At 38.7% G+C, this 24002-nt stretch overlaps 1 protein-coding gene across 2 annotated transcripts in view; it reads left to right on the top strand.

The window, feature by feature from the left end:
* WASHC3 (WASH complex subunit 3) overlaps positions 1-24002 on the top strand; it is a 54206-nt gene that overhangs the window by 29733 nt on the left and 471 nt on the right. For both annotated transcript variants that reach the window (XM_081595558.1, XM_081595557.1), the window contains exon 6: positions 4605-4669. In XM_081595558.1, coding sequence (XP_081451684.1) covers positions 4605-4669 — 65 coding nt within the window. The remainder of the gene's footprint in view (positions 1-4604; positions 4670-24002) is intronic.

The following is a 24002-nucleotide window of genomic DNA, read 5'->3' as shown; positions in this document are numbered from 1 at the left end:
ACCGCACAGTTGCACTCATCTCACACACTAGCAAAGTAATGCTCAAAATTCTCCAAGCCAGGCTTCAACAGTACTGAACTGTGAACTTCCAGATGTTCAAACTGGATTTAGAAAAGGCAGAAGAAGCAGAGATTAAATTGCCAACATCCATTGGATCATCAAAAAAGCGAGAGAGTTCCAGAAAAACATCTACTTCTGCTTTGTTGACTACACCAAAGCCTTTGTGTGGATCACAACAAACTGGAAAATTCTGAGAGAGGTGGGAATACCAGACCACCTGACCTGCCTCCTGAGAAGTCTGTATGCAGGTCAAGAAGCAACAGTTAGAACTGGACGTGGAACAACAGATTGGTTCCAAATAGGAAAAGGAGTACGTCAAGGCTGTATATTGTCACCCTGCTTATTTAACTTATATGCAGAGTACATCATGAGAAATCCTGGACTGGATGAAGCACAAGCTGGAATGAAGGTTGCTGGGAGAAATATCACTAACCTCAGATATGCAGATGACACCACCCTTATGGCAGAAAGTGAAGAAGAACTAAAGAGCCTCTTGATGAAAGTGAAAGAGGAGACTGAAGAAGCTGGCTTAAAGTTCAACGTTCAGAAAACTAAGATCATGGCATCCAGCCCATCACTTCATGGCAACTAGATGGGGAAACAATGGAAACAGTGACAGACTTTATTTTGGGGGAGCTCCAAAATCACTGCAGATGGTGACTGCAGCCATGAAATTCAGATGCTTGCTCCTTGGAATAAAAGTTATGACCAACCTAGACAGCATATTGAAAAGCAGAGATGTTACTTTGTCAACAAAGGTCCATCTAGTCAAGGCTATGGTTTTTCCATTGGTCATGTATGGATGTGAGAGTTGGACTGTAAAGAAAGCTGAGCGCTGAAGAATTGATGCTTTTGAACTGTGGTGTTGGAGAAGACTCTTGAGAGTCCCTTGGACTGCAAGGAGAGCCAACCAGTCCATCCTAAAGGAAATCAGTCCTGAATATTCATTGGAAGGACTGATGCTGGAGCTGAGACTCCAATACTTTGGCCACCTCATGCGAAGAACTGACTCATTTGAAAAGACCCTAATGGTGGGAAAGATTGGAGGCAGGAGGAGAAGGGGATGACAGAGAGTAACATGGTTGGATGTCATCACCTTCTCAATGGACATGAGTTTAAGTAGACTCCAGGAGTTGGTGATAGACAGGGAAGCCTGGCATGCTACAGTCCGTGGGGTTGCAAAGAGTCAGACATGACTGAGCGACTGAACTGAACTGTACCACTTCTATGAGAGATATATGGTCATTAACTTTGAAATCTCTGCATATTAAATTTACAATCCATTTTTTCTCATATTTTTATATATACTTGCCTGGATCTCAGTACATATTTATTGGGTGAAATGTAAGATAAAATCAGCAAGTCTTTGTGTTTGTTTGTTTTTAATAAATTCCCGTCCCCTCTTTAAGACTCACCTCAGCGAATTCTTTGCTGGTTCTCACTCAGTCTTCCTTTCCTTGAGTCTCAACTTGCCCATTGTGCAGATTTCTGTTACCAATTTTATGACTGTATTGTGATCATCTTTTTAACACATCTATTAGAGTATACTCTCTGTTGGCAGGGCTGATTATGTCTTTATTTTCTCATAAAGCACTGCGCTGCCATTGTGGTGTTAAACACTGAGATGTGGGATTGTGATATTAGAATTCTACTGCTAACCCCAGTAAATTTATTTTTACCCTGTAAGATCCCTGAGACCAGAAAACACACAAAAAACAACTGCAGAAGAAAGCAGGGGAGCCTTGTCTAGATTAGTGCCCAGAAACTTCCAGGTAAGGCTCCGTGAAATTGCACTGGAGTGGCCTCTTCTATACATTAGGTTCAAAACTGAATGTCACAACTGACTAGTGACAAGGGAGGGCCAAAGAGAAGAGCACACAACAGCATAGAGAGATGATTGAGATTTTCCCATGTGGACCCTGGCTCAGCTTACCCTTTCTGCCATGTGGGATGAAGCAATGTGAGGGAGAGGGTCCCCGCCATATGTACAACCTTTTAAAGCTTGGTGACCCCTCTTACTTTTGAAGGTGATACAGTCCAGGTCCTAAAATTTAGCACATCAGATTAGTGTTTCCTCATCTTTTGGGAAAGCGAAGGAGTTGACAAAGAGACTTGATTGCATCTGCTCCCCTTAGAGCTGTATAAGTGAGCTTTCAATAAATGTTTATATCAAATCAGTCCCCTTTTCAAGTAAATTTATATTTATTTCTGACATATCCTCTTCTGTTTTGATATTCTTATCCTGAACTTTGAAATTCACATGTTCTCAATATTTTTGTGACTTACACACTTCTAGGATTATCATTACATTGTGTTTGTATTGGTATCAAAACGATATATAATGTAATCCCAGAAGAGTTCTTGAATTCTGTTTGACCCTTGTGTGTAATGTGTCCAAGTGAAATTGGACCGTTTGCTTATGCAAGGAACATTGACATAGCTATACTTAAGAGGAGAAGGCCCTGAAATCTTGATTTGAAAAGACTTTTATTCATATTGTTAAGTGTTCATGGCACCATCCTGGCCAAGGCTTAGTCATTTGACTTATCAGTGTTTTCTTTTTTTTGGTGATATAAGAAGAGTGAGAATATGATATCTGGCTTCTATCCAGCAGAATCAGTAATGGATAAATTCAAATGATTTAATTTGGGCTTATGTGGTATTGGATAGCACTGATTCCATTAAGTCAGTTAAAATATAGACCTTATTAGATTATTCAAGTGCTATGCACATATTAATATAAAAGCAGAATAAGAGCTATTTAAAATAATGAACCATATAGAAGGAGGCCTTTTTTCTAGCTTCTATATTTTTCCAATTTTCTTGAGAAATAATTGACATACATCACTATATAAATTTAAGATGTATGATGCTTTGGTTCACTTTTATCATGAAATGATTACAACAATAGGTTTAGTTAATATCCATAACCTCATATAGCTGCAATATGAAAGAAAAGAAAAAAGTTCACTTGTAATGAGAAGGTCCAGACGGTAAAGAATCTGCTTTCAGTGCAGGAGTTCAATCCCTGAGTTGGGAAAATCCCCTGGTGAAGGGAATGACTACCCACTACAGTATTCTTGCCTTGGGAATTCCATGGACAGAGGAGCCTGGTGGGCTACAGTCCATGGGGTTGCAAAGAATTGGACACGACTGAGTGACTAACACTTTCATTATATCATATACAAGTATTATCTGTAGTCATCCTGTTGTACATTACATCCCTAGTCCATATTTATTTATAACTCTTACTAGTTTGTACCTTTTGACCATCTTCCTCCAATTCCTCCTGCCCCTTCTCTCTGTCTCTAGAACCACAAGTCTGATCTCTTTGTCTAGGAGTTTGGCTTTTTGTTTTCTGTTTAGATTCCATATATTAGTGAGATCATACAGTATTTGTCTTTCTCTGTCTGATTTATTTCACCTAGCATGCTTTCAAAGTCCACCCATTTTGTCACAAATGGTAGGATTCTGTTGGTTTTTATGTCTGAATGATATTCCATTGTGTGTATATGTATATACACTCTTTATCCATTCATCCTTCAGTAGACATGTTGGTTGTTTCCATGTCTTGGCTATTATAAATAGTGCTGCTATGAACATGAGGATTCAGACATCGGTTCAAGTTAGTGTTTGGGGGGTTTTTGGATATGCTCTCAGGACTGGAATTGCTGGACTGTGTGGCAGTTCTACTTTTAATTTTTTTGAGAATTATATACTATACTGTTTTCCACAGTGGCTGTACCAGTTTAAAGTGTCACAAACAGTGCGCAGGGTTTTCTTTTTTCCATATCCACACTAGCATTTGTTATCTTCTGTCTTTTAATTATGGCCATTCTAACAGGCATCAGGTGATATCTCATTGTGATTTTAATTTGCATTTCTCTAGTGGCTAGTGATGTTGAGCATCTTTTCATGTATCTGTTGACCATTCATATATCTTCTTTGGAAAGATGTTTATTCAAGTTCTTTGACCATTTTTTATTTGAATTATTTGTTTTTTGCTTTTGAGTTCTATGAATTCTTTATATATTTTAGATATTAACCTCTTATCAGGTATATGATTTGCAAATATTTTTCCCATTTCATAGGTTTTCTTTTCACTTTGCTGATGGTTTCTTCTGCTGTGTAGCTTTTTAGTTTGATGTAGTCTCACTTGTTTACTTTTTACATTGTCTCTTAATCTTTAGGTATGATTACTGTAAAACCATTACTAGACCCATGTCAAGGAGCTTTCTGTGTTTTCTTCTGGGAGTTTCATGGTTTGGATTCTTACGTTTAAGTCTTTAACCCATTTCAAGTTAGTTTTTATGGGTGGTACAAGATAGTGGTCAAGTTTTATTCTTTTACCTGTGAATATCCAATTTTCCCAGCACCATTTATTGAAGAGATTCTTTTCTCCACTGAGTATTCTTGGCTCCCTTGTCCAATATTAGTTGCTTGGGTTTATTTCTGGGCTTTCAGTTCTCTTCCATTGGTTTATTTGTATGTCTTTATGAAGGAGGCATATTTAATAATTGAATTATCTTGTGTTCTTTGCTTAGGGTGTTCCAGTGATGGCAATAAGAAACAAAATGATATCAGAAGGACTAGACCCAGATCTTCTTGAGTAAGTAGTTCTTCTGATACAATGATATTACTATCAAGGTGTTGAATTTATCAGTCATCATAAAAACATTTCAAGCTCTATATATGTTTTTCCTATACATTGTTTTATGGTCAAGGAAACCTCCTCCACAAATAGTGTGTCTGCTATGTTTAAAAAGTGAAAAATCTATGCTATACTACTAAAACTAGCTTTGAAACATTTTAGGAGTATTTTCAGTAAATTGGTGATGAACCTGTATATGCAAAAGAGATGGAAATTGATGACGTTTTTGTTGCACAGCAGTAGTGTCCACAAGAAGGATTCTTCCTTTTCTTTCTGTGCTGCTTTTATTCTCCCTCCCCATCCCCTTTTTCTTAATTTGTTGTTGTTCAGTCACTCAGCAGTTTTTTATGTATAAGACCTTAGTGTATAGAAAATTTACTTTGCATGATCTAGGTTGAGCCAGATGGGAAAATAAATAGAGTAACTCTAAGTCTATAGTAATGGTTATTATGGAACTAGATATTGTTTGTGTGAGTTTTATAAAAAAATTTTTTGAAAAATGCTGAAAAGTTGTGGCTCAGAAATTTGACAGTTATTTATTCCATCCAGGCAAACCTGGCTACACAGCTCATCCTGGATAAGATATATCTTAATGGATTATTCAGAACTATTCTCTTTTGCAAGTATCTAGACACATGTAAAGAGTCTTTCCAGTTTGGGGGTTTTAGTTCACCCCAATGTATTTAGCTATGTTAATTCTCCAGGCATTCATACTGTACTAGCAGTATACTTTGGAATTCTTCTTGACTCTGAGCCCTTCAAGAAAATGTATGCATTTTTCTCTTTCATATATGCAATCTTTTTCTCATTTTATCTTTCAAAATATGAAATTTAAAAACATTTTTTGAAGTCTAGAAGAACAGATTTCCTGCACGTATCTCCATTTAGTATATATTTCAGTAGCAAACAGTTCAAGTACAATGGTATGGATTGGTAATTTGAACTAAACATCTCCAGGATATTTGGCATTTGTTCTGGAAATTGTTTCTGACACACTTTAAAAGCAGATGTATTGTGACACATACTTTAATGCGAATTGAACATATGGGTCCAATCCATTTTGGTACTCATTAGAATATATGTTGTAAATATATCTAACATTGACCATGACCTCTTTTTTGCTTCTGGAAATACACAGTAGAGCTTCTGTACTAATAGAGAGCTAAAATGACCTTTAAAATGATGATTTTTCTCTCTAGAGAAAATGTAATAAATGAGAAACTAGCAGCCCGATAAGCATCAGCATATGCTGGTTCTCCATTCCCTCCACCCCCTCCTGGCTGCACTGCATCCCCTGCCCAGCCTAAAATTCCTTCATAATCCTTTACTTCAACTGGCTACCCACACTAGCAATTTGAAAGTCACCCTTGACTCTGCCCTCCTCCCTTCCCCTCATTATGTCAGTCACTGTGGTTTTCTCATTTTTAATCTCACATCTGACCATATGCCTCCATGCCATTGCTGTTAAGTTCAAGCCCTCATCATTTCTCACCTGATTTATTTTAATTGCTCCTTTTTGGTTTTTCTATTCTCTTTCAGTCTGTCACTAAAAACTTAGTGGATGTCTTCATATAGTTCATCTGTTCATACATACAAGTCTTCCTGTGACTCTCTGCTGCCCCTAACATATGCTCTGACATCTTAGAATTGCAAATAAATGCATTTATCATCAAGACTCTGGCTTCATTTCTTGCCACTCATCCATGCATCCCTGTCTCTTACAGCTGTAGCAGACTACTTATATGGTTCTCTGACTGTACCATTTTCCTGGTGTCTTTGAAAGTTTGTATTCTTCCCCATGGAACTTCCTTCCCCCATCTTATTGGCCAGGCTGATTTCATATTCTTTAAGATCCCATTTACGTATCACCCTCTTAAGAAGTTAGTGGATGACTATCAAGGGGAGAACCCCCAGGACCCCCAGTACTTTCTTGATGTATCTCACTTAGCAACTTTGAGCACACGTCATTGTCTGTAAATGTTGAGAAACATTCAGCTGCAAGGTGGTGCCAAGTTTTAGGGTAGAATTCCAGTAACAGTTAACATTGTCTTACAGAAAAGCTGCTCCTCAACCACAGCCTGGAGCCTGAATTCTGACCCATTACCTCATGAGTACATGCCATTGGTCACAAGGGGCACTGGTTGGAGTAGGGTGACTCACTATAACCTATCACGACTACCACTAGAAAACCAGCTGCAACTACATTTAGCTAGATATGATAAGTGTAATCAACTACCTTGATACAGAGGACTTATGTCACTTTAGGAATCATGTTTACATAAAAGTTAAAGAGCCTTGCTTTAAGGAGAAAGTCTTGAGATGAAGAAGAAAATGCACCATCCAAGGAAAGAGTGTGCTTTTATTTAGAATATTAGGTACATATTAAGCCTAAGCCAAGAACTTTCAGTAAAGACAGTTCTTTTCTCTTTTAAAGTATAAACATAAACTTTTTTTTTAGCCCTAGGTAGTGAGACAGACTTGTGTAACTGTAGGAAGAAGTAGTCTAAATCTGTTTGCACTGAACAAAGAGCAAAACTGAGGTTAATATAGGAATAAATACTGATCAGAAAATACACTGTACTCAATTAGCTTGTGTTTATAACAGTTAAGCTAAGAGTACGTAACTTTGAACCAAAACAGTTTACTTGATAAGGGAGAAGAGAACCTGGCTATTTTCCTACAAAAATGACTATCACTGAATTTTATAAAGTCTATAAAACTGAAGAAAATGTCAGATAATTACCAAATAAATAGTATTTGTTTGCCACTTCTGAGTGATTATTTAACCTTCTTAAAAATCTAAGTTTTTAAAAATGATGATAGGGCTTGTATAACCAAGACTTAGTTCTTGGTTCTAGCTTGTAAAAATTAATTCTTAGCTTGTAAAAATTAGTTTAAAAAAATGCAATGAATTAAAAAGATATGTGAAAGAGTACCTTTGTCACCTTTGTCATCATACACACAAGTTGATGGAAAGGAAAGAAAATAGAAAATTTTCAGGTTGATCTGTTTTAGAAATACAGAACAGATGAATCATGCCTTCTAAATTTTTCAGTCAATGCCTAGATTCTTTTACCAAGAAAAAGGAAAAATGTTTCTCCCTATCCTATTCTATGGCTTCATTTATGTCCCATAACTAAGGTTACTATTACTAGTAATTACTACTTTTACTACTCCAAGATAGTCTAGTCTCTGAACCTGTCCAGCAAGAGATGAAATTTGTGATGGTTAAGTCTCAGTCTAAGGCAGACTTTAGAAATGGTCTACTTGCTGAGGTCCAGGTTCTGTCCTGCCCCTTTCTAGCTGTATGACCCTGAACTAATTACCTAATCAATCTGTGCGTCTGTTTCCTCATAAATGTGAAATAGAAGAGTTCACCCTTTATAGATTCATTCAGACTAAGTAAGCACTCAGTGCTGGACAAGCAGTAAATGTTCAGTAAATGTTAGTTGTGATTTATGAATGTTTTAATGGAAGAATATGTAGCAAGTTCTAAACAATTGGATTTACCAGGCTCTCAGATCACAACTTGTTTATAATCCCGTAGTTGCCTGTATACCATTGTGGTCTCAACACAGACATATTTAATGTACACAGAGTAATTATCCTTTTGAGTTATATTCTCTGTTTTCCCAAACTGAAAAATCTGTATTTTCAACTTTGAAGTAAAGAAGAGACTTCTGAAATTTAAATTTAACTGGTCACATCTTAATGTTAGTAGGAGAGTACAGTTTGCAGCATACTGATTTGGCTAAAGAAATCAAGTTATGCAGGCTTTAAACAGAACCAGCTCAGTTGGCATTTGTCCTGGATATACCTATTCAAAAGACATTTATACCCTTTTCTCAGACTGTGCAGTGACAATGATTGTGGTTGCCAGGAATAAAAGTAACCACCTCAGCCTACTTATCACTGAGACAAGAGGAGATTTATTAGTGTTAACCAAAAGGATACTGGAAAGCAAGAAAACTTTATTTAATTATATTCAAGGCATATCCAGCAGTTTCCTGCCCTCTAAGGGAATTCCTTATCTGCCAGTGATTTGCCTGTCTTCTGCTGCCGAACAACATAATGAATTAAAGGTTGGATTTTGACTAGTTGAGCATAGAATTGATCTCAATTCCCCAACTGAACAATTCCCAAAACAGGTTTTTTTATTTGTTCTATTTTTCTAGTTCTTGCTGAACTGGCATTCCATTCAAGATAATTACCAGTCATTGGTGACAGAGGATGACACAGAGGGGCAACAGAGGATGCAATGGTTGGATGATATCACCTACTCAATGGACATGAGTTTGAGCAAACTGTGGGAGATAGTGAAAGACAGGGAAGCCTGGCGTGCTGTAGTTCATGAGGTCACAAAGAGTCAGACATGACTTAGCAACCAAACAACAACAACCGGTCCTTAACCACTGGCTGACATACTGGCTAGAAAGTATAGGACAGGAAAAAACAATGTCAGAAAATTGTGATTAGTCCAATGTTGGAGACTTTGATCACAAGAGTCAGTTCAGTTCAGTCTCTCAGTCGTGTCCGACTCTTTGCAACCCCATGAACTGCAGCATACCAGGCCTCCCTGTCTATCACCAGCTCCCAGAGTCCACCCAAACCCATGTCCATTGAGTCTGTGATGCCTTCCAACCATCTCATCCTCTGTTGTCCCCTTCTCTTCCTGCCCTCAATCTTTCCCAGCATCAGGGTCTTTTCAAATGAGTCAGCTCTTTGCATCAGGTGGCCAAAGTATTGGAGTTTCAGCTTCAACATCAGTCCTTCCAATGAACACCCAGGACTGATCTCCTTTAGGATGGACTGGTTGGATCTCCTTGTAGTCCAAGGGACTCTCAAGAGTCTTCTCCAACACTACAGTTCAAAAGCATCAATTCTTCGGCGCTCAGCTTTCTTTATAGTCGATGACCACTGGAAAAACCATAGCCTTGACTAGACGGACCTTTGTTGACAAAGTAATGTCTCTGCTTTTTAATATGCTATCTAGGTTGGTCATAACTTTCCTTCCAAGGAGTAAGCGTCTTTTAATTTCATGGCTGCAGTCACCATCTGCAGTGATTTTGGAGCCCCCAAAAATAAAGTCTGACACTGTTTCCACTGTTTCCCCATCTATTTGCCATAAAGTGATGGGACCGGATGCCATGATCTTAGTTTTTTGAATGTTGAGCTTTAAGCCAACTTTTTCACTCTCCTCTTTCACTTTCATCAAGAAGCTCTTTAGTTCTTCTTCACTTTCTGCCATAAGTGTGGTGTCATCTGCATATCTGAGGTTATTGATATTTCTCCCGGCAATCTTGATTCCAGCTTGTGCTTCCTCTAGCCCAGCGTTTCTCATGATGTACTCTACTGCTAAGTCACCTCAGTCATGTCCGACTCTGTGCAACCCCATAGACGGCAGCCCACCAGGCTCCCCTGTCCCTGGGATTCTCCAGGCAAGAATACTGGAGTGGGTTGCCATTTCCTTCTCCAATGCATGAAAGTGAAAAGTGAAAGTGAAGTCGCTCAGTGGTGTCTGACTCGTAGCGACCCCATGGACTGCAGCGTACCAGGCTCCTCCGTCCATGGGATTTTCCAAGCAAGAGTACTGGAGTGGGTTGCCAATGCCTTCTCCCCAATATTCTACATATAAGTTAAATAAGCAGGGTGACAATATACAGCCTTGATGTACTCCTTTTCCTGTTTGGAACCAGTCTGTTGTTCCATGTCCAGTTCTAACTGTTGCTTCACAACAGTAAGAGATAAGAGATAATAAAAATATCGAAGAAGTAGTGTTAAAAACAGTTGGGGTCTGCCAGTGTCTAGCAAGCAAAAAGTTAGAGGAGCTATTGGGATGTAAAAGAACCCCAAGATAAACAGCAGGCACCCATCTTACCTAGGATAGCTAGCTTCCTTTTTCTTTATCATATTAGGCATTATGTTGTTTCTCTGGGTGGGGAATCTGCTTACCACAGCAGAGGACAGGTATACCTGCCTTGATAGGCATTCAGAATAGAAAAGACCAAAGTGTGTGTAGTTTGAGTAAATGTAATGCTGAAATAAGTCTTACTAGTTACTGTAGTCAAAATTGTCTTTTTTTTTTTTTTAACTATCCCAGATGTCTTTATATTGTTATTGCAATCTTAGTTCAGGAATTCAACGTTTGGCTGTTTCCTTAAGACCACTTATTGCCATTGCATAGGTGGCTCAGATAGTAAAGAATCTGCCTGCAACACAGGCAGACCTGAGTTCGATCCCTGAGTCAGGAAGATCCCCTGGAGAAGGGAATGGCAACCCACTCCAGTATTCTTCCCTGAAGAATCCCATGGACAGAGGAACATGGCAGGCTACAGTCCACGGGGTCAAAAAGAGTCAGACACAACTGAGCAACTAACACTGAGAACGACACTAATTGACAAGTATCATGTGACATTATAACTGTGTGTGCCATAGTTGATATTGAAAAGTGATTTGAATAACTATCACAGCCTCTCCCCACAACCCTTCTACTCAGCAATGTTTGCACTAACAATGTTTTTGGCACTTCATCTGCTTTAAATTCCAGTTTTAAATTTAAAGAAAATGAAAAATATCTTTAAACTATTTACCTACATAAATAAATGTTTTTCCAAAGAATATTTATAATGTTTGCCATCAAAGTGGTTTTGATTTTAAGCACAAATGTAAATCTCTTTTTAATGAAAACAAATCAGATCAATGATATTTATATTTTAAGACTCCTTTATGTACAGGATCACAGAAACATAGCTCAAACTAGCTAAAGTAAAAAGGAAAGTTATTGACTCACATCCCTAAGAAGTCTAAGTAGGACAAAATCAGGGGCACAGCACTATTATTGCTGGCTGGTTGATATTTTCTTTCACCTGTACCTCGGTCTGCCTTTAATCAAACATGGCATAATAATCCACTTTTCTCCTACTGCTGATGAGCTTCCTTCTGGAAAACAAGGAATTAGCAAATAATATTTGCTTTAAATTTTAAATGGCTGTAATATTGCTAGTTTCACCAACTGAAAGGAAAGAGAACCCCTTCTCCATAGTCCATAGCTCATTTCCAGGGAAGCATTCTGATTGTCCCCGTTTGGGTTATGAGCCCTCACTTACACCGGTCTCTTTACAGAGAATGATTCTCCTGACCTGCCAGTCCTGTATTATGCGACTGAAACAAGGAACGGTATAAGGAAAGGATGAGGACAGGAGGGATTGTGGTTGACAGTCTTGTTCACGTAAATGGGAAAAAGATGACAGAAATAACATGCACACAGCATCCTGTTTGCTAAAAAGTACTGATTTGTATATGGTTAGTCCTTTCCTTTCTAAATTTTGGCTCAGTTTTAGTTGAGGTCAACCTAGTAATCTTTGAAAACATCTCTTTTTAAAGAAATGAGACAGTAAGGAGTTTAAAGTTAAGCTTTAAAAATTTTGCTTTTACTAAGACTTCTATTGATAATCTTAATGCCACAAATTATATAAATATGCTTATTAAAATATAGCTACCAATATAACCACTAAAGATTGAGATTTTTTAAAATATATACATGATAAATCATGAATATGACTTCATATTTTTTCTGCATTTTGCTGACATAGTCTTTTTTAGTGATTCATTTCTATGTTTAAAATACTGAGAGTATTATGAAATCTTCATTTCCACATTTTAGTAGTGAAGTGTGACTAGTAGTTTAAAGTGGCAACCATTTAAAACATATCTTTAAAACTTCTTTCTATGAAACAAAATTAAAAGGTATGCACACACACACGTGCTCACACACACAGAATCAAGCCAGAGCAGTTCTGATCGTTAAAAAGCCAAATACTGTTCCCTCTAAGAATATTAATATGAATATCCAGTCTGGAAATGCTGCTAAGAGTTTTATTATTACATTAACATTTTTAAAGCTTTATAACTTATAAAATGTTTTCATGTATATAACCTCATTTGATTTTCACAATTTTTGAAGTTTTTTATATATAACAAAAGGAACTCTAGTATGTAGCTTTTCTTTTGTTTTCATAGCAGTTACAATTCAAAGTAGCTTTAAATTTATTTTAAAAATGAATGAGGGCAAGCAAAAAGTATCAGTAAGAATATGAAGAATTGTAACCCTTGTGCACTTTGGGTGGTAATGGAAAATTATATAATTGCTATGGAAAATAGTATGGCAATTTCTCCAAAAATCACTTCTGGGCATATACTCAAAAAAAGTGAAAGCAGAGACTCAAATAGATGCCTGTATACTCATGTTCACAGCAGCATTTTTCACAGTAGTCCAAAAGTAGAAACAACCTAAATGCCCGTCCACAAGTGAATGGATAAACAAAATGTATTATCTGCATACAATGAAGTATTATTAATCCTAAAATTGAAAGAAAATTCTAATACATGGTACAGTATGGATGAATCTTGAAGACATGATAAATGAAAGAAGATAGTCACAAAAAGACAGATATTGTATAATTCCACCTACATGAGGTACCTAGAGTAGACAAATTCATAGACACAGAAAGTAGAGGAGTGGTTGTCATGGGCTAGAAAGAGAGAGAAATGAGGAGTTATTGTTTAACTGGTACAGAGTTTCAGTTTTGCAACATGAAAAGAATCCTGGAGGTTGGTTAAGTGGTGATGATTGCACAATACTGTGAATGTACTCAACACCACTGAACTGTATACTTTTAAATGGTTAAGATGGTAAGTTTTATATGTGTTATACCACAATACAAGAAATGAGAAAAGGAAGAAATGAATGGAGACAGAGAATAACAAGTGTTGACAAGCATATGGAGAAATTATAACTCTCATATTCTGATGGTGGAAATGTAAAATGATGCGTTCACTGGGGAAAACAGTTTGACAGTTCCTCAAAAAGTCAAACATGGAGTTAACCTCATGACTCAGCAGTTCTACTTGAGGTTTGTACTCGAGTATTGTAAACATGCATTCACACAAAAACTTGTACACAAATGTTCCACTAGTATTATTCATAATAATGAATAAAAGTAGAAATAACCTAAATGTTCATCAGCTGATGAATGGATAAACAAATTGGTATATCCGCACAATGGAGTAGTATTCGGCCATAAAAAGGAATGAAGTACTGATAAATGCTACAACATGGAAGAACCTTGAAAACATTATATTAAGTGAAAGAATCCTGAAAAAAAGGCTAAATATCCTTGATCCTATTTATATGAAGTGTTCTGAATAGACCTGTGACTTATATAATTATGTACACCAACTATACTTAAATTTTTTAAAAAGTGACTTCTTAAAATTCCTAAACTTAGTTGTGTGATTTCACTGAAAACTGACATTTCATATAACTTCTCTCCACTCTCCACCTAGTGTCCCTACCAAATTACCTAATCTTATCTACTGTTTTACCCCAGTTACTTTACTTACACCCTAGCTACCACAAGATTTATAGGTCCCAAATGCACTGTGTTGCACCATCCCTGTTTTTTTCTTTATTCAGAGTGCTCTCATCCCCACTTATTCCCACATTTTCTGTTTCTGACAAATTCATGCCTATCCCTACACCCTTCACAAGTGTCTTCACCTTTCTTGAGTTTTCTGTGACTAACGCTAGTAGAATGAATTACCTTTTCCTTTCAAACAAGTGTAGTTAGTACAACTATATTTTGTGTATCACACTATATAACAACAGTTTATTTCTTTCTGTCTCCCCTACTAAATTATCAGCTTCAGAGCAGCAACTACTTATTATTTGTTTCTGTATTTGCAGCACCTAAATACTTTCTTGGCCAAGTATTAGGTACGTGATAACAATGAGAATCATAATCATAATGATAGATAGCCGTTATTTAATATACCGACTATGTGACACATGACAAACCTAGACAGCGTATTAAAAAGCAGAGACATCACTCTGCTGACGAAGGTCAGTATAGTCAAAGCTATGGTTTTTGCAGTAGTCATGTATGGGTGTGAGAGTTGAACAATAAAAAAGGCTGAGCACTGAAGAATTGATGCTTTTGAACTGTGGTGTTGAAGACGACTCTTGAGAGCCCTTTGGACTTCACGGACATCAAACCAGTCAATCCTAAAGGGAATCAGTCCTGAATATTCATTGGAAGGACAGATGCTGAAGCTGAAGCTCCAGTACGTGGGCCACCTGATGCGAAGAGCCGATTCATTGGAAAAGACCCTGATGATGGGAAAGACTGAAGGCAAGAGGAGAAGAGGACGACAGAGGATGAGATGGTTGGATGGCATCACCCACTCAATGGACATGAGTTTGAGCAAATTCTGGGAGATGGTGAAGGGCAGGGAGGCCTAGCGTGCTACAGTTCATGGGGCCGCAAAGAGTCGAGACACGACTGAATGACTGAACAACAACAATGTGCCACGTATTATTCACTGTATTTTGTAGTTAGTAATTCACCCTAATATTCACAACAATCCAATCAGTCAGTTGGGTACACAGTGTAGTTAAATAGCTTCCCCAAAGTTGCACAGAAAGTACATAGCAAGGCTAGGATTTCAACCCAGTATTTATACCCACTACTACTAGAGTTCTTGCTTTTGTGGAGAATAATGAAGTCTGTGTTCCCATGTTAGCATTTTAGGCAGTGGAGCATCAGTCAGAACCACTAAATGCTGTACTTAGCTCTAACACTTTATTATACTGAGTACATGTGACTTCCTCATGGGCATAATCTAAAATTTTTTTTAATTTATTTATTTTAATTGGAGGCTAATTACTTTACAATATTGTAGTGGTTTTTGCCATACATTCACATGAATCAGCCATGGGTTTACATGTGTTCCCCATCCTGAACCCCCTTCCCACCTCCCTCCCCATCCGACCCCTCAGGGTCATGCCAGTGCACTAGCCCGGAGCACCCTGTCTCATGCATCGAACCTGGACTGGCAATCTGTTGCACATATCATAATATACATGTTTCAATGCTATTCTCTCAAATCATCCCACCCTCGCCTTCTCCCACAGAATCCAAAAGACTGTTCTATACATCTCTGTCTCTTTTGCTGTCACGCATATAGGGTCATTGTTACCATCTTTCTAAATTCCATATATATGCGCGTTAGTATACTGTATTGGTGTTTTTCTTTCTGACTTACTTCACTCTGTATAAGAGGCTCCAGTTTCTTCCACCTCATTAGAACTGATTCAAATGTATTCTTTTTAATGGCTGAGTAATATTCCATTGTGTATATGTACCACAGCTTTCTTATCCATTCATCTGCCGATGGACATCTAGGTTACTTCCATGTCCTGGCTATTATACACAGTGCTGCAATGAACATTGAGGTACACGTGTCTCTTTAAATTCTGGTTTCCTCGGTGTGTATGCCCAGCAGTGGGATTGCTGGGTCATATGGAAGTTCTATTTCCATTTTTTTAAGGAACCTCCACACTGTTCTCCATAGTGGCTGTACTAGTTTGCATTCCCATCAACAGTGTAAGTGGGTTCCCTTTTCTCCACACCCTCTCCAGCATTTATTGTTTGTAGACTTTTGGATAGCAGCCATTCTGACCGGCGTGAGTAAGATGATACCTCATTGTGGTTTTGATTTGCATTTCTCTGATAATGAGTGATGTTGAGCATCTTTTCATGTGTTTGTTAGCCATCTGTATGTCTTCTTTGGAGAAATGTCTGTTTAGTTCTTTGGCCCATTTTTTGATTGGGTCGTTTATTTTTCTGGAATTGAGCTGCAGGAGCTGCTTGTATATTTTTGAGATTAATTCTTTGTCCGTTGTTTCGTTTGCTATTATTTTCTCCCATTCTGAAGGCTGTCTTTTCGCCATTCTTTTAGTTTCCTTAATTGTACAAAAGCTTTTAATTTTAATTAGGTCCCATTTGTTTATTTTTGCTTTTATTTGCATTACTCTGGGAGGTGGGTCATAGAGGATCCTGCTGTGATTTATGTCGGAGAGTGTTTTTCCTATGTTTTCCTCTAGGAGTTTTATAGTTTCTGGTCTTACATTTAGATCTTTAATCCATCTTGAGTTTATTTTTGTGTATGGTGTTAGAAAGTGTCCTAGTTTCATTCTTTTACAAGTGGTTGACCAGTTTTCCCAGCACCACTTGTTAAAGAGATTGTCTTTTCTCCATTGTATATTCTTGCCTCCTTTGTCAAAGATAAAGTGTCCATAGGTGCGTGGATTTATCTCTGGGCTTTCTATTTTGTTCCACTGATCTATATTTCTGTCTTTGTGCCAGTACCATACTGTCTTGATGACTGTAGCTTTGTAGTATAGCCTGAAGTCAGGCAGGTTGATTCCTCCAGGTCCATTCTTCTTTCTCAAGATTGCTTTAGCTATTCAAGGTTTTTTGTAATTCCATACAAATTGTGAAATTATTTGTTCTAGTTCTGTGAAAAAAGCTACAATCCCTATCTGTAGCTTGATAGAGATTGCATTGAATCTATAGATTGCTTTGGGTAGTATACTCATTTTCACTATATTGATTCTTCTGATCCATGAACATGGTATATTTCTCCATCTATTTGTGTCATCTTTGATTTCTTTCATCAGTGTTTTATAGTTTTCTATATATAGGTCTTTTGTTTCTTTAGGTAGATTTATTCCTAAGTATTTTATTCTTTCCTTGCATCCCTGGGATAAAGCCCACTTAGTCATGATGTATGATCTTTTAAATATGATGTTGGATTCTGTTTGCTAGAATTCTGTTAAGGATTTTTGCATCTATGTTCATCAGTGATATTGGCCTGTAGTTTTCTTTTTTGTGGCGTCTTTGTCCGATTTTGATATTAGGGTGATGGTAGCCTCATGGAATGAGTTTGGAAGTTTACCTTCCTCTGCAATTTTCTAGAAGAGTTTAAGTCGGATAGATGTTAGCTCTTCTTTAAATTTTTGGTAGAATTCAGCTATGAAGCTGTCTGGTCCTGGGCTTTTGTTTGCTGGAAGATTTCTGATTGCAGTTTCAATTTCCATGCTTGTGATGGGTCTGTTAAGATTTTCTATTTCTTCCTGGTTCAGTTTTGGAAAGTTATACTTTTCTAAGAATTTGTCCATTTCTTCCAAGTTGTCCATTTTATTGGCATATGGTTGCTGATAGTAGTCTCTTATGATCCTTTGTCTTTCTGTGTTGTCTGTTGTGATTTCTCCATTTTCATTTCTAATTTTGTTGATTTGATTCTTCTCCCTTTGTTTCTTGATGAGTCTGGCTGATGGTTTGTCTATCTTATTTATCTTCTCAAAGAACCAGCTTTTGGCTTTGTTGGTTTTTGCTATGGTCTCTTTTGATTCTTTTGCATTTATTTCTGCCCTAATTTTTATAATTTCTTTCCTTCTAGTAACCCTGGGGTTCTTCATTTCTTCCTTTTCTAGTTGCTTTAGGTTTAGAGTTAGGTTATTTATTTGACTTTTTTCTTGTTTCTTGAGGTAAGCTTGTATTGCTATGAACCTTCCCCTTAGCACTGCTTTTACTGAGTCCTATAGGTTTTGGATTGTTGTGTTTTCATTTTCATTTGTTTCTTTTCAGATTTTGATTTCTTTTTTAATTTCTTCTGTGATTTGTTGGTTATTCAGAAGTGTGTTTGTTAGCCTCCATATGTTGGAATTTTTAATAGTTTTTTTTCCTGTAGTTGACATCTAATCTTACTGCATTGTGATCAGAAAAGACGTTTGAAATGATTTCAATTTTTTTGAATTTACCAAGGCTAGATTTATGGCCCGGGATGTGATCTATCCTGGAGAAGGTTCCGTGTGCACTTGAGGAAAAGGTGAAATTCATTGTTTTGGGGTGAAATGTCCTATAGATATCAATTAGGTCTAACTGGTCCATTGTATCATTTAAAGTTTGTGTTTCCTTGCTAGTTTTCTGTTTAGTTGATCTATCTGTAGATGTGAGTGGGGTATTAAAGACTCCCACTATTATTGTGTTACTGTTAATTTCCCCTTTCATACTTGTTAGCATTTGCCTTACATATTGTGGTGCTCCTATGTTGGGTGCATATATATTTATAATTGTTGTATCTTCTTGGATTGATCCTTTGATCATTATGTAGTGTCCTTCTCTGTCTCCTTTCACAGCCTTTATTTCGAAGTCTATTTTATCTGATATGAGTATTGCTGCTACTGCTTTCTTTTGGTCTCTATTTGCATGAAATGTCTTTTTCCAGCCCTTCAGTTTCAGTCTGTATGAGTCCCTTGTTTTGAGGTGGGTCTCTTGTAGACAACATATATAGGGGTCTTGTTTTTGTATCCATTCAGCCAGTCTTTCTCTTTTGGCTGGGGCAGTCAACCCATTTACATTTAAGGTAATTATTGATAAGTATGATCCCATTGCCATTTACTTTGTCATTTTGGGTTCAAGTTTATACACCTTTTCTGTGTTTCCTGTCTAGAGAAGATCCTTTAGTGTTTGTTGAAGAGCTGGTTTGATGGTGCTGAATTCTCTCAGCTTTTGCTTGTCTGTAAAGCTTTTAATTTCTCCTTCATATTTGAATGAGATCCTTGTTGGGTACAGTAATCTGGGTTGTAGGTTTTTCTCTTTCATCACTTTAAGTATGTCCTGCCATTCCCTTCTGGCCTGAAGAGTTTCTGTTGAAAGATCAGCTGTTATCCTTATGGGAATCCCTTTGTGTGTTATTTGTTGTTTTTCCCTTGCTGCTTTTAATATTTGTTCTTTGTGTTTGACCTTTGTTAATTTGATTAATATGTGTCTTGGGGTGTTTCACCTTGGGTTTATCCTGTTTGGAACTCTGGGTTTCTTGGACTTGGGTGGCTATTTCCTTCCCCATTTTAGGGAAGTTTTCCACTATTATCTCCTCAATTATTTTCTCATGGCCTTTCTTTTTATCTTCTTCTGGGACTCCTATGATTCGAATGTTGTGGCGTTTGACATTGTCCCAGAGGTCTCTGAGGTTGACCTCATTTCTTTTAATTCTTTCTTCTTTTTTTCCTTTCTGCTTCATTTATTTCCACCATTCTATCTTCCACCTCACTTACCCTACCTACTGCCTCAGTTATTCTACTGTGGGTTTCCTCCAGAGTGTTTTTGATCTCATTTATTGCATTATTCATTATATATTGACTCTTTTTTATTTCTTCTAGGTCCTTGTTAAACATTTGTTGCATCTTCTCAATCCTTGTCTCCAGGCTATTTATCTGTAACTCCATTTTGTTTTCAAGATTTTGGATCATTTTTACTATCATTATTCTGAATTCTTTTTCAGGTAGACTCCCTATCTCCTCCTCTTTGGTTTGGTGGGCATTTATTGTGTTCCTTTACCTGCTGAATATTTCTCTGCCTTTTCATCTTTAGATTGCTGTGTTTGGGGTGGCCTTTCTGTATTCTAGCAGTTTGTGGTTCCTCTTTATTCGAGGTTTCTCCCTGTGGGTGGGGTTGGATGAGTCGCTTGTCAAGGTTTCCTGGTTAGGGAAGCTTGTGTCAGTGTTCTGGTGGGTGGAGCTGGATTTCTTTTCTCTGGAGTGCAGTGAAGTGTCCAGTAGTGAGTTTTGAAATGTTTGTGGGTTTGGTGTGGCTTTGGGCAGCCTGTATATTAAAGCTCCAGGGCTATGTTCCTGTGTTGCTGGAGAATTTGTGTGATATGTCTTGCTTTGGAACTTGTTGGCTCTTGGGTGGAGCTTGGTTTCATGTAGGTATGGAGGCTTTTGGATGAGTTTTTATCGATTAATGTTCCGCGGAGTCAGGAGTTCTCTGGCGTTCTCAGGTTTTGGATTTAAGCCTCTTGCCTCTGGTTTTCAGTCTTATTCTTACAGTAGCCTCAAGACTTCTCCATTCATAAGCACTGATGATAAAACATCTAGGTTAATAGAGAAAAGATTCTCCACAGTGAGGGACACCCAGAAAGGTTCGCTGAGTTACATGGAGAAGAGAAGAGGGAGGAGGGAGATAAAGGTGACCAGGAGGAGGAGAGGGGGACTCAAAAGGGGAGAGCGCAATCAGCCAGTAATCAAATCCCTATGTTCTCTCCACCGCCTGGAATACCCAGAGAGGTTTACAGAGTTACATAGAGAAGAGGGAGGAAGGAGATAGAGGTGACCAGGATAAGGGGGGGGGGGTCAAAAGGAGAGAGACAGATCTAGCCAGTAATCAGTTCCCTAAGTGTTCTCCACAGCCCGGAATACCCAAAGAGATTCACAGAATTGGGTAGAGAAGAGAAGGGGGAGGGAGGAAATAGAGGTGACCTAGGGGAGAAAAAGAGTCAAAAGGGGGAGAGGGCAATCAAGCCAGTAATCACACTCCTAAGTAAAAATGGGTACTGAAGATTGGATTCTTAAAGGTACAAAATTTATAACAAATACCAAAAAGCAAAGATTAAAAATCTAGAGTAGAGGTTAGACTCTCAAAAATACAATATTAAAAAAACAAAACAAAATCACAAAAGTTATAAAAAATATAGATGAAATTTGCTTTAAAAATAGGGGGGCTTTTTTTTTTGCAAGGTAATAGTAGGTTACAAAAATGAAAATTAAAGGAGTAATAAAGGACTTAAGTTTTTTTTTTTAATTAAAAAAATGATAATAGTAAAAATATATCTAGGAATTTCTCTGGAGCTGTTGCAGGCAGTGTGGGGTCAGTTCAGTTTCAGATAGTTCCTTGTTCCAGCTTATACTTCTCAAGGTCTGTAGGCCCCTTCCAATGTAGTCGGTGCTAACTACAGGGTTTTAATCTGTTGCACCTGTCACTTCCAAACGGTTCCCCATGTTTATTTTGGCTTCATCTGTTTGCAAGTCTCCAGTGTCTAATTTGCACCCTGACACAAGGGGGCAAAGGTGGTCACTTATTTAGAATCACTTGTTCAGTCGTGCTGTGGGGAGGGAGGAACACTGCAAACAAATATCACTGGCATGTGTGGGGAGTGCTCACAGTGTCATGGCCACACTGGGTTTGCCCCCGCTCATGGCGTGAGTGCTTTCCCAGTCTACACTGCTCAGGCTCCAGGTTGCTCTCCAGGGAAACTGTCTAAAGCGGACGTTGGGTTGCGAGCACTTCCCCGGTATAAGGTGCTCAGGCTCAGGTTCTCAGGTACTCCACAAAGCCGCAGATTCGGTTGGGCCTGTGTTTTGTGTCTTTCCCAGGTCCAAGAAGCCCAGGCGACCAGGTGCTTGAGGAGCACACTCTCCCCAGGTGGGGTGGGGCATCTTATCACCTCCCCGGTCCCAGCTGCTCAGTTTCCTGGGTGCGCAGCGGGAGCACCGTCTCAGGTGTTCCGTGTGTCTCCTCTGGGGAACTGATCTCTGGCTGCGACCCTCCCGGCGGATGTCAACTGTCCAGGATCCCAGGAAGACTCGGTTAGCAACTGGGAGCCTGCTCACAGTTTGGTAGAGGATGCTGTCTCTGGGGCCGAGATTGCCCCTTTCTGGCTCTGGCTGCCGCCCGCCTGCCTCCCTGCCTCCGGCCGGGGATGGGCCGGTCCGCAGCCAGCTAGCTCTCCTCTGGTATTCGCTCAGTCCTTTGTTCTGTGAGTGGGCAGGCAGTGCCCTAGGTTAGAGCTTTTCACGGGAAAGTTCTCTCTCTCTTTTTTCTCTCTCTCTCTAGCTATCCCACTGTTTGGGTTGCTGTCTCATGTTAGCTCCCTCAGATTGCCCTCAGGGCATTCAGGCCCAGTCCCTACCCTAAACAGTGCAGCCTGCGCCTCCCTGTTCAGCCCCTACTTGCTGGTGGCGGATGCAAGTGTCTGGGCTACTTCTCTGCTGGGAGTTGCCATTAGGCATGTAATCTGTGGGTTTTATTTATTTGTTTATTTATTTTTCCTCTTGGTTATGTTGCCCTCTGAGATTCCAAAACTCCCCACAGACCCACCGGTGAGAGGGTTTCCTGGTGTTTGGAAACTTCTCTTTTAGGACTCCCTCCCCGGGACGGGTCTCCATCCCTAACTCTTTTGTCTCTCTTTTTATCTTTTATATTTTGTCCTACCTCCTTTCAAAGACAATGGGCTGCCTTTCTGGATGCCTTGTTTCCTCTGCCAGTGTTCAGAAGTTGTTTTGTGGAATTTGCTCAGCGTTCAAATGATCTTTCGATGAATTTGTTGGGGAGGCAGTGGTTTCCCTGTCCTATTCCTCCGCTATCTTAGGACCACCCCCCATAATCTAAAATTGTACAGCAGAGCAAAGGGGTTTATGTTTGACTCATTGCTAGGGAGCAGTGCCAGCATTTCTTCTGTTTCATAGCATGACAGCTGCTGCTGCTGCTAAGTTGCTTCAGTCATGTCCGACTCCGTGCGACCCCATAGACGGCAGCCCACCAGGCTCCACCGTCCCTCGGATTCTCCAGGCAAGAACACTGGAGTGGGTTGCCATTTCCTTCTCCAATGCATGAAAGTGAAAAGTGAAAGTGAAGTCACTCAGTCGTGTCTAACTTCGCGACCCCATGGACTGCAGCCTACCAGGCTCCTCCGTCCATGGGATTTTCCAGGCAAGAGTACTGGAGTGGGTTGCCGTTGCCTTCTCCGATAGCATGACAGACATGGTATTAAAAACTAAGTCAGAACTCGGCCATAATTCATAATAACAAGTAAGTAGGAGACTATACATTTTCTTATTTTAGCAATAATTATTATATTTGTGGCAAAGAAGAGTTTTGTTTGTTGGTATCTTAAATCTTATTAAGAATCAAGGAGCCTGAGGGAAAAATAAGTTTTGTAACTTTTAATTACTAAAACAGCAGCTGTATTAGTCTTCCTTCTCCTCTTAGTTTCCCCCAGGTATACTTTGCTTAATTTGCTTTCTTGGTAAGAGTGAATGGGTGCTGAGTGATAGTGCTGCCACATTGATTAAATGATTTACTAACAAACACTATGGAACCTATCAAGTTGACTGTTTTAATGACACCAGTAAATTTCCTGTGGTTTTTTATAGCACATCTATACAAAGCTGGAGTTTAACCATTCTCACATCATCTTATGCCTAGGGAATCTTCAAGACATTATTTTTATGAACTCGCTCTTCTTATGTTTATCTAATGATAAAGCATATAAGTGAAAACACTCAGCAGACATTAAGAACCACCTTTGAACAGTCACTCTCCTCACCTACAAGATTTCGTATTGCCTGTGTTTCTTACTGGCCATTCTTGAAATCTCTTCCATTTTTAAATTACTCCCTTCAGCTTTCCTGAACATGAAGGTTTTCTTTTTCTTTCTACTTCTAGCTTTCCTCTCTCTGTACCTTACAGACACTTGGAGGTTGCAAGGATTTAGCACTGGTCATGCCAGCCTCTCCAGATCATATCTCTGTCTGTCATTGCGTCTCCATGGTAATGAGAAGCAGAAAGTGCTGAAGTAGCACACTGTGTAAGGAGGACTGGCAGGAGGA

Source organism: Giraffa tippelskirchi, chromosome 4, assembly GCF_054371585.1.
Source record: "Giraffa tippelskirchi isolate mGirTip1 chromosome 4, T2T-mGirTip1v1.2.pri, whole genome shotgun sequence".
Lineage (NCBI taxonomy): Eukaryota > Metazoa > Chordata > Mammalia > Artiodactyla > Giraffidae > Giraffa > Giraffa tippelskirchi.
The sequence above is the reverse complement of the archived record's forward strand: the minus strand, read 5'-3'. Positions and strand labels throughout refer to the sequence as shown.